The following is a 17,642-nucleotide window of genomic DNA, read 5'->3' as shown; positions in this document are numbered from 1 at the left end:
CATCCATGCTGTAGCACGGGTCAGAATTTCCTTTTTTCTTTTTTTAAGTGTATTTTTTTATTTTGAGAGGTGGAGGGGGAGGGGCAGAGAGAGAGGGAGAGAGAGAATCTTAAGCAGGTTCTGCGCTCCCAGCATTGAGCCGGACCCGAGGCTCGGACTCACGAACCGCGAGATCATGACCTGAGCCGAAACCAAGAGGTAGGCACTGAACCGACTGAGCCACTCGGGTGCCCCAGAATCTTCTTCCTCTATGAGGCTGATTTATATTCCATTTTATGGATGTTTTGTTTGTCTATTCATCGATCGATGAACATTTGCGTTATTTCCCCCTTTGGGCAACTGTGAATAATACTGCTATAAACATGGGTGTGCAAGTATCTGTTCAAGGCCCTGCTTACAATCCTTTGGACTAAGTATCCATAAGTGGAATTGCTGAGTGATGTAGAAATTTTACTGGTAATTTTTTTTAGCTTTTATTTTATTTATTTATAAGAGAGAGAGAGAGAGAGCAGGGGAGGGGCAGAGAGAGGGAGAGAGAGAATCCCAAGCAGGCTCTGAGCTGTCAGCACGGAGCCCGACGTGGTGCTCAATCCCTCAAACTCTGAGATCATGACCTGAGCCGAAATCAAGAGTCGATGTTTAACGGACAGAGCCACCCAGGCGCCCCTTTACTGGTAAGTTTCTGAGGACCCGCCATACCGTTTCCACACAGGCTGCGCTATTCTACACCCCAGATTCCTGTCGTCTTAAGCTGCCGTAGCAAAGCTTCCTAGGCCCGTGTCAGGCCGTGGACTGGGTGGTACCACGGCGAACCACGCAGACAATGGCTCTGCCCTCATGATGCCTACCTTCTGATCGGAAAGATGGCAAATAAACGACTCGCGCAATCGTCGGGCGGTGAGAAGTGCTACAGACAGAAACAGCATGGCCGACTGTGAGTGTGTGTGTGTGTGTGTGTGTGTGTGTGTGTGTGTGTTGGGGCCGTGGAAGGTGGGGGACGGCAAGTCTTGCTCCAGCCTGGTTTCTGAGCCCCAGTGCTGTTCCCGGTCTCCTGCCCGATCTGGGATTCGGTCGAGACGCAGGCTGGCTGCAAGGGAGCCATGCACACTGAAGGCACGTGAATAAAGGCCAGGCGCCCGGGGGCAGCGGTGGAGGCCACAGCAGGGATCTGAGCGGTTTCTCCAAACCTCAGGGGCCTAGGGTCCTAAGAGCACCCGCTGAAGAGCAGCAGGTGTTGGGACAGCGCAGGATATTCAGGGTGAAGTTCACTCTCCCCGGCCTGCAGGATCAGGCCCCCTGCCCCCCTGGAGCTATCTCAACCTGCCTCCGAGTCTTTTAATGGCTCGCCAGCTCCTGCACATGGCCCCTTTCCGTTCGGAACTCCCTTCCCCGTCTGGTTTCCCAGGCTAACTTACCCTCGTCCCCGAGGACTCTGTCTCTTCCTGGGAGCTCTCCTGGATGGTCCAGACTGGGGTCGGTCCCCTCCCTGATGCTACTCACCTCGCCCGAAACGGAGCTTGGCACTATGTGCCAGATAAATATTTGTTGAGTGAATGAGTGGATGGATGGGTGGACGGACGGATGCTGGACCCTGGCAAATCGCCGTCCCCCTTCCCTTGTTTTCTTCCCAGGGCCACTGAGATTTGCCTCTGTCTGCCTTCCCCCAGGGCTCGACTGACCACACCGGTGAACCCGGCGTGCCCCCGGTCCTGGCAGCCGGACGGCTGATGCATGCAAAGTGGACATCCCCTCGCCCAGCCGCCTGACCACCCTGGCGCGGCCGAATCCAAAAGCTAATGACATTATTGTGCAGAGACACAATGTCTGTGGGCATTTGCTGACCCGGGCTTTGGTGTGGGCTTAACCCAGCATTCTCGTCCTGCTTTCTGTGGGGACGCAGCGATCACCCGTCTCGGCACCGGCACTCCTGGGGAAGGTATAAATGCCACCTCCCGCCGGCTAGGCTTCACGGGAGCTCTCGGAGGCTGGCGTCACTGGTAAGAATGCCTCTCTCGCTTGCCTTGCCTTTTTCTCTCATCCTTATCCCCTGTTGGAAAGTGTGGGAGACCTGGGTTCCAATCCAGGTGCCACCCCCTTTCTGACAAGGGGACCTTGGGCAAAGACTTCACTGCTGTAAGCCTCAGCCTTCTCTTCTGTTAAATGGGGAGAGGGGTCGTCAAACCTCCTTTGTCAGAGGTGACACAGGCGCCTGGTCCGGCGCGGTGCCTGGCACACAGGCTCCTCTATTAATGTCAACCAGTCCATCAGCGTCCTTGCGTCGCTAGTGACTGGGGGGGCGGGGGGAGAATCCTAGGGTTTGTTAGTGGAAGGAATCAAACCAGCGAAGGCCCAGCATCGTTTCGAAGGCGGTGAGCCAGTGCTCCCCAAATCCGCAGACATTCCCGGGCACCTGCTACGTGTCCAGCCTTGGGGAGCGCTTAGTGGCCAGGAAGCAGCTGGGGATCTCTGAGAGCGTCCAGCGACAGGTGATTCCAAAGCCACTAAAGCTTGGTGGAAACGATCCTCATGATGCCATAACTGCTCCCATTTACAGAACATCGGCTGTATCCCGGACCCGCTGCCCAGGGGTCAAGTCGTCACAACCTGTTCACAGATATCGTCGGGCGCCATGACTGTCCCCACTTTGCAGAACAGGAAATTGAGGCCCACATTGGCAGCACCCAAGTTGACCTGATTGAGCTTAACCTTTAGTGCGAGGCGGTCAACGACTGGGGGCTGCATGGTGGGGCCTCTGGCCGTGTGACAGGTGCACAGGGCTGGTTATTTAGGAGAACAGAGCGGGCTTGGCCCCCAAGCTGCTTATTTGCAGTTCTTCTCTGTGGGGGACGTTCTGGCCTGGGCTCGAGTGTGGAAGGGGCTTCTGGAAGCCGGGCGTCTTCTCTGGAGAAGGAGTTCAGGTGTCTCCTGTTCACTGGAAACACGCAGGCTGGGGTCACTGCTCCTCCTGCGGGAAAGGGGAAGAGAGTGCCGACTTTCCAGATGTTCTGGAAAACGTTTTCTGACGTTCTCACCAGGGAAGAAATCTTCCCTGCTGCTGCCTGTCACGGTGCCTGAGTTTCTACCATTATGCTCACTTCTTCGCCTTCTCGTAGCATGAGTCCATCACAGATATGGGCGCTCGTGGGGAGTGCGGGAAGGTCAGCAGCAGAGGAGCATTCTGGGTACTGGGTGCCCGGGGGGAGGGGGTCTTGAGGACGAAGTCGGGGTGAGGGCCTGGGGCTACCGGAGACTTTGTGAGTGGGGTTTGTGGCCCGCACTTTGCTTTTGATCGGGAAATCATTCTGCGTGGCTCCCTTTGTCCGGAGCTGAATGACTGGGACCCACCTGGGGCCCCGCTTGAAGCCCCAGTTTATCACCGCTTTCTTAGCAGACCTCGATTTCCCCTCCGGAGCAGTCCTGGGCACCAAGAAATGAAGCTAAGGATGGGAAGTCAGACAGCCACTTGTGGACCCTGCTGCTCTGGGACATCCTGAGACAGGGATACCAGAAGGCTCGAGGGCCGGAGTGGAGGGGCCCCGAGGCACCCAGGGGAGAAAGCAGAGGACCCAGAGAGGTCCTCACTGCCGCTTCCCACGTATCTTCCAGGTCTTTCCTGCACAGGACCACCCACCATGGCCTCAGACCACCAGACCCAAGCGGGCAAGCCACAGCCCCTCAACCCCAAGGTGGGTACGATGCGGGGGAGGGTGGGGGGGCACGCAGAACTCCTCCTCCAGACTCAGTTTCCCTTCTGTAAAGTCCAAGTGGGTGTCTTCCTTCCTGAGGCTCCCGCTCTGAGCCCCTGCCCCTCTCTGGGCTCCAGTCTCCCCCACTTGCACAGGGGGCAGTGATTCCGCCCCCCTCCGCCCCCGCCCCGGCCCCTGCACCAGCCCATGGCCGGCCAGGATTCCTGACACCAGCTTCCAGCTCTGGAGACTTACGTTTCTCTGCCTCACCCCATACCCCGTACCCCATTGACCACAGGGGCTCCCCAGAGCTGGGGCGGACCCACAGTCCCGTGCAAGAGGGGGCTTGTGAACCGAAGGTGAGGTGGGATTCCTGACCTGCTGTGTGACTCGGGCCAGTCACTTGACCTCTCTGAGCCTCAGTTCCCACCTTTGTAAATTGGGGAGAATCGGAATCACGGTGCAAGGTGGGTGTGAAGAGGCAAAGGACACCAGCTTGGCCTGGCCTGCGGTGTCCAGCTAAGACCAGCTATCACTGCCTGCTTTGCCCCCTCATCCTTCTCACCCTCCTAGGGTCCAATGAGGGGGGACTCATCATACCCAGTCTGCACCCAAACCTCTACCAGCCACCATTCCCCTGACTGCCTCTGCCGGGCTCCCTCCCATGGTCCCCTGCTTCAGGGACCCTGGGCAAGGGGTCCACCCGGGCACTGCCCTTTTGTCTGACATGTGGCCTCTCCGGCCAGGGAAGCTTGAGTTCAGAGAGTCGGGATGAATGAGGAAAGGAGGTGTTAGCTGAGGCAGTCAGGGAGGCCTCTCTGAGGAGGCGACATGGGAGGGGAGACCCGGGTCACCGGCCACGTGAGTCGGGGTGGGGGTCAGGGAGAACATTCCAGGCAGAGGACACAGCGAGCGCAAAGGCCCAGAGGTGAGACCGAGCTGCATGAGTCTGAGGAGGAGCACGAAGGCCTGTGCAAGGTGTTTAGAGCTGCGCTGGCCCACAGGCGTAGAAATCGAGTCCCCATGCCGTTTAGCATTTCCCATAGCCACGGTAAGAAGGTACAAAGGAGCCAGGGAAATTAGTTTGCGTATTCTATTTTATTAAACCCAATAGGCCCTAACGTATAATCAATAGAAAAATTATGAGAAAGCCCTTTGGCACTCTTTCTTGACTATCCTAAACCTTCAAAATCTGATGTGTCACCTTCTGTGACAGTGCGTCTTCATTGGGACGGCCTGAGTGCATCCCTCAGACTTAGGTGGCCAATGAATGCCTGCAGCACTGGCCTGCACACATTTATTTATTTATTTATAATGTTTATTTTTGAGTGAGAGAGTGCGTGAGCAGGGGAGGGGCAGGAAGAGAGAGAGACAGAGAGAGAGAGAGAGACAGAGACAGAGACAGGATCCCCGATGCGGGGCTCGAACTCATGAACCGCGAGATCATGACGTGAGCCAAAGTCGAACGTTTCACCGACGGTGAGCCACCCCGGCGCCCCCGGACAGCGCGCATTTAAAGGATTAGATATCGCGTAAAATGTCAGCATCCGTGTGTGGATACATAGCAAGAACGGTCACGGTGACAATACTGAGCTTCCAGGCCATCCGGGGCCGTTCGAATACATGGAGAGGCTGACCTCCCTGGTCCTCCTCCTTGTCTCCCAGGCCGGGGTGATGATACGTTGGCTCCCAATGTCCCTGCTCCTGCTTCTCCTGCAGAGTGCTCAGCCTCTCCCATTTACAGACGGGCCAGCTGAGGCGCAAAGCAACCCAGTTGCTTGCTGGGGTTGCCCAGCTGGAGACGCAACAGGGGTGACATCAGAGCCCGTGTCTCCTGACCCTTCCGTGGTCGAGTCAGTGACCATAAAGGCCGAACTGAGCCCATGGAATTTGTCTCTGAGCCCCGCCGGGCCTCCCTGCCCTGCCTTTATCTAGCTAATCCCCGGCCTGGGAGAGAGGGACGTGTTTACACAGCCAGTGCTGACCATGTAGATTGTGCAGCTGCCCTTCCCAGGAGCCCGCTGCCCTGAGCCCGCCTCTCCACCCGGGGCGGGGTGGGGGCCGCTCCCTGGGGACGTGTGGCTGCAAACGCGCTCCGGAATCGTGCAAGGTGGCAGCTGCGAGGCCGTGGCGGGGTGGGGGGGGGGGCGCCTTCATCTTGCAGAGATTGTGCCTCCCTCATGGGGAGCCTGCTGGCCCCCTTCCCCGGGCTGATGAGAGCCCCCTTAAGGAGGGAAGGCCCCCCAAGAAGTGTCCCGGGGGAGGAGACCTGCAGAGCCCGTGGGGGCTTAAAGAAAAGGCACAGGTATGCAGGGTCTTAGGGGCCAAACGGGGTCAGGTGTGTTGGTGGTGCCGGCCCGGCTCTAGCAGGAGCAGGAGACAGCCCTTCCTCTCCTGGGAGCTCGTTAGGGATGCAGAATCTGGGGCCTCACCCCCAAGACGTGCTGCCCCGGAAACCGCATTTTGTCAAGGTCCCAGGTGCCTTGTGTGCACGTTGGCTCGCAAAGTGCTGCCCTTAACGGAAACGGCACCAGACAAACTTGGACTCCAGTTTCCACCCTGCCACTTGCCCGCCTGGGATCCGCAGGTTGTCCCTTCGTTCTCAGGGTTCTGCCTCCCCCCACACAGAGCAGATACTGCGAGCTCACCGTTGTGCTTCTCTGAGTCCTTCCAGCAACCCCGTGAGGTAGGCGCTGTCACTTCCCATTTTACAGATGGGGCAGCCGAGGCTCAGCGAGGTGAAATAGGGGCTCAGGAAGGTCTCACAGCTGGCAGGTGCCAGGACTGTCTGGCTTTCGCGTTGGGTCCGTGACTCCCGAAAGTGGAGCCCGTCAGGATCCCTCCAGGCTCCCTGAGCCCCCTCCCCGCCCCCAATGCCCTGCTTCGGTCCTCCGCATCGTGACGGGTCCCACCCTCTCCTCCTGTCACAGATCATCATCTTTGAGCAAGAGAACTTCCAGGGCCACTCGCACGAGCTCAGTGGGCCCTGCCCCAACCTGAAGGAGACCGGCGTGGAGAAGGCAGGCTCCGTCCTGGTGCAGGCTGGACCGTACGTACCTGGGTGGGGTGCGGGAGGGGGGCTCGCCCGGTGGGAGCTGCCAGGGTGAGGCATATGGAGCTGGGGGGACCTGCCCTCCCCCCACTGTGCTCTTAGACCCTGAAATTTGGGGCAGCCTATGGAGAGAGTTTGTGCTTTGGGGTCACAGAGAACTGGATTCAAATCCCAGCTCGATCACTTTCAGGCTGTGTGACCTTGGACCAAGAACTTCCCTCTCTGAGCCTTGGCTTCCTCCTCCGTAGGATAAGAGGAACCACGCTGAGGGGGAAGGAAAAGAACTCATAGGCAAATCCTGACACGGAGGCCAGGCACCTCCTCGAGGTGGGGAGATAAACACAGTCTCTCTCATGGGCACAGCTGCCCGTCTGTGGCTCCCGGAGCATCTGCACTCTCCTGGGCGGTTTAAAGCTAGATGTCCCAGCTCTGCTTTCACCGTGCCCTTCCCAAATTCTGGCCACGCTGTTTGTCAGCAGATTCACCGGCACACTTGGGGGCTGGCAGCCTTGGGTCCCTGACCCTGGAGAGGAGGGCTGGTAGGATCTGATTCTGCCCTGCTCAGGTCACAGAGCTAAACACAGCCTGAAGGGGACTCTCTCCGTGGGTCCTTGACCACTCCTTCTCTGCAAGAGCCTCAGGAATCGGGGGTGGCCACTGGTGACCCAAGAGGTCAGTGATTCTGGAGGGGTTGGGGGTCCTACGTGACCCACACCCCAACTCAGGGTTCTCAGGGGATTCTGCAGAGTTCAACAAATGCTACTCAAGTCAGGGTCTGCCAGGAGAATGGCCCTGCCCGGTCGCCCTTATCCAACACGCTCTGGGCGTCTGTGCGCCCCAGGAGCGCGTCTTCCTGGACGAGGGAGGTTTTGACCATTTAAGCACGGCATCTGATTCTCAGTTGCCCCCCCCTTTTTTTTTTCGCATTTGGATGGAAGAATTTCTCAAACGGACTTTACACTCCCCTGCTGTCTTTTTCAAAATCTAACTTTTGGTATTTTTATTAATGACCGTTTACTGTTCAAAATTAAGTTCTGGATCGCCGAGGTGATTCTGCTCTTGGACTGGCGGTGTCTGGATTTTGATGGGTGAGCTGGGCAAGTGTGAGCCACCACCACCCCCCCCCCCCCACCCAGGGGGCTCGAGAGACTAAGCCAGGGTCCTGCCAGAGGAAGCCTGGGGTGGCTTGACCTCCCCTCTCTCTGTCTCCACTGCAGCTGGGTGGGCTACGAACAAGCCAACTGCAAGGGTGAGCAGTTTGTGTTCGAGAAGGGCGAGTACCCCCGCTGGGACTCATGGACCAGCAGTCGGAGGACGGACTCCCTCAGCTCCCTGAGGCCCATCAAAGTGGTGAGCCTCCCGTCACTTCCTGCTTCTTCTCTCTGCTGCTTGTGGCCAGGGCTTTAGGGACCAGGAGGGGACCTTTTCCTCCAGCATCGTGACCCTTCTAATGCGCAGGGTGCGCTTCCTGGCTGTGTGACCTGCTAGAAGCCGTTCGCCTCCCTGGGCCTCAGTTTTCCCATCTGTAAAATGGGGATATTTGACTCTGCGGCCCTGAGATTCCCACATGCCCAGCCTGAGAGTTGCCACATTGCACAACCCCAGGGGGCTCCATTCACAAGACCTCAAAATGCTCCGGCGGGGGTGCCACTCACATTCTATTCTGTACAGACGGTGCTTTCCGGGGTTGGGAACGCATCACAGAGCAATTGCGCAATAAACAGTAGCCATCGTAAACATGAAAAGAAATCCTGGGATTGGTGTGGAGGAAAAGGTAGTTCAGCTCCTGTTTGTAACTCGTGCCGGTGGGGCGTTCTGGTGCATTTCTGAACCTGATTCTTTACGAGAATGTGAGCTCTTAGGGAGGACAGCGGGCCCAGCAATGCTCAGTTACACTCCCAAGCCTCCCCAGCACAGTCTAGTTCCCCCCAGAGCTTGATGGAAGGTAGGAGAGCATTGCATCCCATGGACCCGGGTTCCTACCTTGGCTCTGGTGCTCCCAGCTGTGTGACCTTGGGCAAGCTGCTTTACCTCTCTGAGCCCCGGGTTTTCTCATCTGCCAGAGAGCATAAGAGTATTTAAAGGATTAAAGGGGATGACTAAGGAAAATGTCACAGGAACAGGAAGATGGGAAGAGATGTGGCGACGAAGGAAAGCCAAAACATGTCAAGTGCCTTTTCGGGGCACCACCAGCCTGTGTCCCTGTATGTGTCGATTGTGGCTGCCTTTTTTTTTTTTTTTTAAGCAGGCTGAAGCTATAGGGGGGGAACATGACCTATCAGAATTGAATGTGCCTTGAAGTGTCGACTCCAGAGTGTCGCGTGCAGATAGCCTGTGGGACCTCAACAAACGGCCGCTGTTTACCTGCAGTTACAATTGCACTCGGGTGGCAGGGGTACTGGGCAGAGGGCTGTAGATGGAGTGTGCTAATCCCAACACCGCAGCACGCGGATGGGGCCGGAAGGCCCTCCCTCGCTCCCCCTCCCGCGCTCACTCTCCCTGCTCCCTGTCGACAGGACAGCCAAGAGCACAAGATCATCCTCTATGAAAACCCTAACTTCACGGGGAAGAAGATGGAAATCATAGACGATGATGTGCCCAGCTTCCACGCCCACGGCTACCAGGAGAAGGTGTCGTCGGTGCGCGTGCAGAGTGGCACGTGAGTGCAGACCCAGCCCTGCTCACCCCGCCCGGGAGCCCAGACCCCGGGGTCCTGAGTCCCGCTCTGCCCCGAACCCTGCTGATCTTGCACACTCGCGACCTCAGTCTTCCCGCTGGAAAATGGGCGTGGAGATCGCGAGCTTGCGTGTGGCTTTCAGCCCTTGCCACCCCCTCCAGATCTGCCTCTTGGGCAATACCCTACCTGGGGGGTGGGGGGTGGGGAGAGAAAGCTTGGCCTTAACCTCAGTCCCCAGGAGCAGGACCGTAAATGGTGGTGGGGGTATAGGAGAGGTCGGGATGAGTTGCGTGGTCTTAACAGGGCTATGGGGGGAGAAAGCCCAGCCCGTGCCGGCAAAATTAAACCCTCTGGGGGTTCACAGAGGGGCTACAGGCAGTGGGGTGCTGCAGGTGGTTGGTTCCAGCTTGCAAGAGCCGACTCTGAAGGTTTCAGAATATCTGTGAGCTGGTTGCTGAATCATCGGTGGCTCGAAACCAGCCGGGGTGGGAGTATTGACACCACAGACATTGGAAAGTGAGACACGCCAAGACCTTTTTCTACCCCCTCCCCCCTCAAGAGAGCTGGTTTGACCCAACACCGACTGGCTTTTCTGGGGTTCGTCAACCTCCGAAAATAGTGTGCACGGCTCTGCGTTCATAGTCCTTTTCGTTTGTGTGTTCACTCGTTACTCAAGTGCTGGAGTCCTGCCACGTGCCAGGCGTCGCATTAAGTGCTCCGTGTGTCGGAGCAGCTTCAAGAGACCTGGCTTTTTCTTTGTGTAGCTAACAGTCTAGCTGGGGTCAACGGTTAACAATTTAAGAATCCACACAGATCTGGGCTCCTTCCTTGAGGAAGGGACTGTTGAGCTCAGATCCCAAGAAAGAGTAGGAAGTGCGGTGTGAAGAGAGGAAGGACATTCCAGATAGAGAAGGGCATGTGCAAAGGCCCTGGGGTTGGAGGAGCCTGGTGAGTTGGAGGGACTCTCCAAAGGTTAAAGTGATGGGTGCGCAGAGATATAGTGCACAAGACCACGAGGGAGAACTGCAGGTATACGTAAGGGTTGGCCTGGCAGGTCCTTGTAGGCCAGGGCTTTGTGACATTTTGTGTGTGGGGCGGGGGGAGGGGGAGAAACTGTAACTTTCATTAGGTGCTCAAAAGAGCGGAGGATCCCCCCTAAACGGTGCTGACTTCAAATGATGAAGGGATAATGGAGGGGCCCTGGGACCTAGCCTCCTCTCTCGTTTGGCCTTGCAGCCAGGCATGGGGTTGGGATGAGGGTGGACAGAGACAGTTAAGAGACCTGCGTTCTTGTAGGCTGAAGTGGGCTTGAGGTCACCTTTCCCTAGTAGCAGGCCTTCAGCCAAAAGTTGCTTTAGGAGATAGTGATCTCCCCACCAAGAGAAGGAAGCAAGCAGAGGCCGGAGGCCGGAGGCCGGAGGCCGGAAGGGTGGCGTTCCTGCTCGACAATCAGGAAGTGTGAAATGAACGGGAAACCCACCCTTCCTCACGGCCTAAGGCTGCTCTCCTTCTCTCTCTCTTCGTCTGCTTCCCCTCCGCCCCGCAGGTGGGTCGGCTACCAGTACCCTGGCTACCGCGGGCTGCAGTACCTGCTGGAGAAGGGAGACTACAAGGACAGCGGTGACTTTGGGGCTCCCCACCCCCAGGTGCAGTCCGTGCGCCGCATCCGCGACATGCAGTGGCACCAACGGGGCGCCTTCCACCCCTCCAACTAGTGCCCCCCTGTTGCTCTTTCCCAGGGGCTAGGTCTGCTGCCCAGAATCCCCCCGCACCCCCTGGCGAGTGAATAAAGTGTGACTTGCAATTTGTGCGTTGCATTGCCTTTCGTCTCCAGCGGGAGCTGGGTGCTGCGGGCGGGCGGGCGTGCCTGTGTGCGTGAGAGAGCGAGAGACCCCGAGACCGAGAGAACCAGAAAATGTCTGGGCTGGGGCACGACAGCAGAGCCTTCGCCGAGACTCACAACTCTGCAGCTACTTCGCTGTGTGGTCTTGGGCCTGTTGTCCAAACCCTCTGAACCTCTGCTTCTTCGCCTGGTTCGCCACCACCTTTGCCGCGTGAGCGGCTGGCTCGGCTGACCTCCTGGCTCCCTCCCACGTGGCTGCTGAGTTCCCTCAAGGTCGGGGTGCAGGTGAAGGTGGCTCCAGGCCTTAAAGGTGCATCCACTGCCGGCCATCTCCCCATTAGCGTGTTATCCCCCTTGAGCCTGGCCCTTTTCTTCCATCCTCCAGAGGGACCCACAACCCAGCAATCCCTCCCGGTCCCGGAGAGAGGTCGTAATTACCTGTTTGTGCGTTTGTGTGCTCATTTGTCCCTCTGTTCGCTATTTGGATGGTTTGGTCTGGATTCTAATGGCTGTTCTGGAGCCCCGGCCAGTGACGGGGGCTCAGACACGTCACTCTACCTCTCAGCCCCTCCATGTGTCTACCTGGAAAGAATGGGGGAGGAAACAGTGCCTCCCTCACTGGGTCCAGTGAGGATGAAATGAGCTAACCCAGGCCCTCTCTGTATAAACGGGGATCATTTGCTGGCTGCCTGCAGTGCAAATGTCTGTTCCCAGGGCACAGATTCTCTTCACTTTGTATTTGGTCTCTTTTGTTTTAGTGTTTATATTTTTGAGAGAGAGAGAGAGACAGAGCACGAGCAGGGGAGGGGCAGACAGAGGGAGACACAGAATCTGAAACAGGCTCCAGGCTCTGACTGTGAGCACAGAGCCCGACACGGGGCTCGAACTCACAGACCGCGAGATCATGACCTGAGCCGACGTCGGAAACTTAACCGACTGAGCCCCAGGCGCCCCTATTTGGTCTCTTTCGACGTAAGTGGTTTTAAATTTTGATGTAGCACAACATCCGTCTGTTCCTTTACGGTTTGTACATTCTACGTTTTCTTTAAGAAATTCTTTCTCACCCCAGGTCACAAATATATTTCCCAAGATATATTTTTTTTTCCTAAAAGTGTTCAAGTTGTGCTTTTCACATGGAAGTTCTCGATCCTTCTGGAGCCGATTTTTGTGTATGGCGTGTGGTAGGGATCTCATTTCTTTCTGGATCTCCCTTTTGTCCTGGAATCATTTTTGTTAAGAAGTCCATTTCCCCCACAGTGGAGCAAATACTACCTTGTCACATATTTGATTGGCATGTGTGTATGGAGTCTATTGATGGGACCTCCCCTTTCTTTCTTTCTTTCTTTCTTTCTTTCTTTCTTTCTTTTTCCTTTCTTTCTTTCTTTTCTTCCTTTTCCTTGTCTTCTTTCTTTCTCTCTTTCTTCCTTCCTTCCTTCCTTTTCCTTCTTTTCTTTCTTTCTCTCTCTCTCTTTCTTCTTTCCTTTCTTTCCCTTCTTTTCTTTCTTCCTTTTCCTTCTTTTCTTTCTTTCTTTCTTTCTTTCTTTCTCTTTCTTTCTTCCTTCCTTCCTTCCTTTTCCTTGCTTTCTTTCTTTCTCTGTCTTCCTTCTTCCTTTCTTTCCCTTCTTTTCTTTCTTTCTTTCCTTCTTTCTCCCTTTCTTTCTTTTCCTTGTTTTCTTTCTTTCCTTCTTTCTTTTCCTTGTTTTCTTTCTTTCCTTCTTTCTTTCCCTTGTTTTCTTTCCTTCTTTCTTTTCCTTGTTTTCTTTCCTTCTTTTTCTTTCTTCCTTCCTTTTCCTTTTCTTTCTTTCTTTTCCTTGTTTTCTCTTTCTTTTTTTCTTTCTTTGAGAAGGTGTGGAGGGAGGGAGGGAGAGAGACAGACAGAGAGAGAGGAAAGAGAGAATCTCAAGCAGGTTCTGTGCTGACTCAGGGCTTGATCCCACGAACAATGAGATCATGAACTGAGCCCAAATCAAGAGTTGGACACTCAACCAACTGAACCACCCAAGTGCCCCAATGGGGTCTCTTTTCTCTTCCTTTAGTCAATTTGTATGTTCCTGTAGTTTGACCACATTGTGTCAGTAACTACTGCTTTGTAGTCATACATCTCGGACCATTCTTCTTATTCAGAAATATTAAAATTTTTTTTAATGTTATTTATTTTTGAGAGAGAGAGAGAGAGAGAGTGTGTGCATGTGAGCAGGGGAGGGGCATAGAGAGGGAGACACAGAATCTGAAGCAGGCTGCAGGTTCTGAGCCGTCAGCACAGAGCCTGATGTGGGGCTCGAACCCACGAGCCATGAGATCATGACCTGCCCGAAGCTGGATGCTCAACCGAGCCACCCAGGCGCCTGTTTCAGAAATATTTTAGATATTCTTGCCCTTGTATGCCTCCATGTAAAATCATGCCCTAAAATCTGGAAACATAGAAAACCTTGTTGAATGAGCTAATGAGTTCCCATGGAGGTGGGAACTAATCAGTGTTCAGCTAATGTTACTAGTTTCCATTTGCTCATTCATTCTTCAGTCAACCCATTTTCTTGAGTGTCTATTTTCTTCCTGGAACTGGGTAGTGTAGGGGATACAAGGTAAGTAAGACAGAACCCTTGCTCTCAGGAAGCTCCCACTCTGGAGAGATTGTAATAGTCAGGCAATAAAACCACAGGGATTAATATGGGTTGAATTGCCCCCCCCCCAAAATTCACGTGTTGATGTCCTAACCCCTCAGGATCTCAGGATGTGACCTTATTTGGAAATATGGCCATTACAGATGTAAGTAGTTAGATTTAGATAAGGTCATGGTTTATATACACAATGCAGTACTATGGGGCAATGAGAAAGAATGAAATCTGTTTTGTAGCTGTACAAAATCTGCTGCTTTTGTAGCAACATGGATGGAAGTGGAGAGTGTTACACTAAGTGAAATAAGCCATACAGAGAAAGACAGACACCATATGTTTTCACTCTTATGTGGATCCTGAGAAACTTGACAGAAACCCATGGGGGAGGGGAAGAAAAAAAAAAAAGAGAGGTTAGAGTGGGAGAGAGAGCCAAAGCATAAGAGACTCTTAAAAAATGAGAACAAACTGAGGGCTGATGGGGGGTTGGAGGGAGGGGGGAGTGGGTGATGGGTATTGAAGAGGGCATCTTTTGGGATGAGTACTGGGTGTTGTATGGAAACCAATTTGACAATAAATTTCATATATTGAAAAGAAAAGATTTAGATGAGGTCATTTAAATGAGGTCATAGTGGATAGGGCGGATCCTTAATCCAATACAATGGGTGTCCTTATGAAAAGGGGGAGATTCGACGCCAGAAACACACACGTGCATACATGGAGAACACCGTGTGGAGATGCAGGCAGAAATTGGGGTGATGCTGCAGAAGCCAAGCCACATCCAGACCACCTGGAAACCACCAGAATCTAAGAGAGAAGCATGGAACAGAGCCTCCCTCCCATGCCTCCAGGGGGAGCCAACGCTGCTGACACTTGACCTTGGACTGCCAGCATAAAGAACCGTGGAGAATAAATTTCTGTTGTTTAAACCACTCTGTTTGGGGTACTTTGTGATGGCATCCCTAGGACACTAATAACGGTGATGGCAAGAAGAAAGGGCCAAGGACACCAAGAGAAGGCAGGGGCGCTTCCTGGGGCATTAGACCTCCCAAAGAAGTGGGGAGGTTGAAAGAAGAGTTAGCATTTTGCAGGTGAATCTTGGGGAGAACAACTGTGGCAGAGGGAACAGAATAGGTGAAGTCAGGGTTGCAAGAAACAGCATGGTATGTTCCAGTGTTCTGGGTACAGTGGGCACTTCAGGGTGTGGGAACATTGGAGGTTGGCTAGCAGAAAGTCCTGAAAGATTGGACGATGTTGGTGATGGTGATGATGATAATGTGTGTGGTAGGTGGCACCAAAAGGGTTTCCATTTGTCTGTTCCTACGTGCCAACCGACCTAAACCTAGCGGTAAAACTCCCACAATCATTTGTTTTGCGCACCTGTGTAATTTGGGCAGGACCCAGTGGGAACAGCTCATCTCTGCTCCAAATGGAGTCATCTCGGATGGCTCAAAGGGTGGGGGTGAGTCCCACGGCTGGGCACTGGTGCTGGCCGTTGGCTGGGCCTCAGCTATGACTCTCAGGGCAGACACCTCCCATACGTGGACACTCCATACAGCTGCCTTGTTTCCCCCCCCACACACCCCCCCCCCCCCCAGCAGGTAGCTGGATTCCGGAGCAAGTATTCCGAGAGAAAGCTGGAAGCTTCATGGCATTTGTACAACTTAGCCTCAGAAGTCACACGGCATCACTTCCTCCATACTCTATTGGAAGGGGGGGGGTCTCACACGTGGACCCAGGCTGAAGGGAGAAGACAAAGGCCCCACCCGTCAACGAGAGGGAGGTAAATGCATGGGATGAGATCTATTACGGTGGCCATATTTACAAAACATACTCCACCAAGGGAAAGAAGACATTAAGAATGGGCTTTGGCAAGGCTGAGCGGGTAGCTGGGATCCACATGACCACGCGTGAGACACTTTCTCAGCCCGTGATCATCCTCCCCAGTGAAAGAACAAGGCTGCGCAAGATGGCCGGTGCGGTCACTCTTCCCCCACATTGCTGCGATTGTGTCTCTATTTTGCTCTTATTTTTCTTTGTGTTCCCCTGCCTCTCTCTCTTTATCTCTTTCTACCTCCTTCTGTCTCTCTCAGGACTCATCTTTATCTTTGCTGGTATCTCTGCCTCCTTCTTGATCTCTCTCCGTCTCTCTGTTTATTTCTGTCTCCTTCCTTTCCTATCCCTCCCCTTCATCTGCCTCCCTCCTTCTGTCTCTGTCAACTAAGGACTGTGCTCTGTGGGTCCCTCTCCCCGCCCCCAACACCTCCATGCATAGCTAGACCCACCTTCGCTCAGATCTCCGCAGGGAGGCCCTCCAGGCGCACTCCCGCAACCAGCCACCAGGCGTCAGCAGAGCGTCATCCTCAGGGCTCCTCGCCCGGTGGTTCGCTGTTCGGGCCCTGATTGGAGCCAAGCCCCGTCAGTCACACCGCTGCCAGAGGTAGGCGGGGCCTCAGAGACTGTCCCGGGACAGAGGGGAAACCAAGGCTCCAGAGAGCGAGGTCTTACCGGGACCTTGATAGAGCAGCGGCAGGCCTTACTGCCCAGTTTCCTTCTGCAGCTCTCTTTCCCAAAGCTTGCTGGAAGGGGAAACAAACTCAGCACCGATTCTTTGCGTGAGAAGGTGCTTCCAAATCACTGTCTCACCCACTGTCACTGGAAGCGACTAGCGAAACTTCGTCCTGCCGCTCAGACACAAGGCTTAGAGTAGCCTTAGAGTATGTCTCGGCCTCAGTTTCCCCTGAGATGGGGGAAATACTAGCGCCCGCTCATAGGGCTGCAGTGAGGATTCAATGAGATGCCATGTGTGAAGTATTTGGGGGCAGTTCCAGCCACACGCCAGGGACTCAGTAAATGAACACGTGTGACAAGGGCTAAGAGGAGGCTGTGCTATCGTGAGGTGGGGTCAGGGAGGACTCCTGGGAGAAGGTTTTTAACCTGGGCTTTGCGGGACGGGTAGGAGTTCGCCAGGTGCGCAAGGGTGGAAGTGCCTTCGCCACATTCACGCACCAGTTTGCTCATTCCCCTGCATCTTCTTCCTCCTGCCTCCCTGTTCTTAACCCCCCCACACACACACACCCCTCCCCGCCTCACTCTTCCTCTCCCTCTGCCGCCTCCTTCCCTCTCCTTCCTCTCCCTTTTTCTTCCTTTCCTCCTATTGCTCTGAATTCCCTTTGCCCCACTTTTTCTTCATTCCCCACCTCCCTCTTGCCTTTGCTTTTCCTTTCTTTCCTCTTCCCTTCCTCACTATCCTGCCCCAGGTTCTCAGCCAGGTCCCAGCCCCACCATCCCCCTCCCTGCAGCCTGATGGGGGGAGGAGAAGGGTGGCTGGAGCAGACGGACTCCCTAGATGTCCGGTGTTCCTCGCATTATTTACAATATAGCAAACGCGTGCAAATAACCTACAATCCCACTGACAGATGAATGAATAAAGAAAACGTGGTAGGTGTGAAATGTTACTCAGCCTTAAGAAGGAAATCTTGCCATTTGTTGCAGGACGGATAAACTCGGAAGATGATTTGCCAAAGGAAATAAACTTGTATTCTTTTTTGAGAACGTGGAGACTCCGTTTAAACAGGCCTCCCTATTAGTAAATCCCCAAGGTATGTCTGGTTGCCCTGCGGGGATGGTTCTCAACATGTGGTCCCCAGAACGGAGCAGCAACATCACCAGGGAACTTGTTAGAAATGCATATTCTCAGACACCATGGTCCAGGGATTTGTGTTTCACTGATGCATCTGGTGTCTGAGAACCGCTGCTTTAAGGTTTTGTG

At 54.5% G+C, this 17,642-nt stretch overlaps 1 protein-coding gene across 1 annotated transcript; it reads left to right on the top strand.

Annotated features, from left to right (window-relative positions):
- The first annotated feature begins 3,632 nt into the window (after window positions 1–3,632).
- On the top strand, window positions 3,633–11,130 carry CRYBB2 (crystallin beta B2). Its single transcript, XM_047087908.1, has 5 exons — window positions 3,633–3,686; window positions 6,617–6,735; window positions 7,956–8,088; window positions 9,255–9,397; window positions 10,962–11,130. Exons 1-5 carry the CDS (start codon window positions 3,633–3,635, stop codon window positions 11,128–11,130), a joined length of 618 nt encoding a protein of 205 aa, XP_046943864.1.
- The last annotated feature ends 6,512 nt before the right edge of the window (window positions 11,131–17,642 follow it).

The sequence above is a fragment of the Lynx rufus genome, unplaced genomic scaffold (genome assembly GCF_022079265.1).
Source record: "Lynx rufus isolate CCGP_SWC_20201006 ecotype Redwood Valley unplaced genomic scaffold, mLynRuf1.p SCAF_24, whole genome shotgun sequence".
Lineage (NCBI taxonomy): Eukaryota > Metazoa > Chordata > Mammalia > Carnivora > Felidae > Lynx > Lynx rufus.
The sequence above is the reverse complement of the archived record's forward strand: the minus strand, read 5'-3'. Positions and strand labels throughout refer to the sequence as shown.

What these genes read in the sequence shown, in the direction of transcription:
- CRYBB2 (XM_047087908.1), top strand. Translation starts at nt 3,633, where the DNA reads ATGGCCTCAGACCACCAGACCCAAGCGGGCAAGCCACAGCCCCTCAAC. An exon ending in CACAGCCCCTCAACCCCAAG is followed by an intron (nt 3,687 to 6,616) that starts GTGGGTACGATG and finishes CTCCTGTCACAG; the next exon opens with ATCATCATCTTTGAGCAAGA. An exon ending in GTGCGCGTGCAGAGTGGCAC is followed by an intron (nt 9,398 to 10,961) that starts GTGAGTGCAGAC and finishes TCCGCCCCGCAG; the next exon opens with GTGGGTCGGCTACCAGTACC.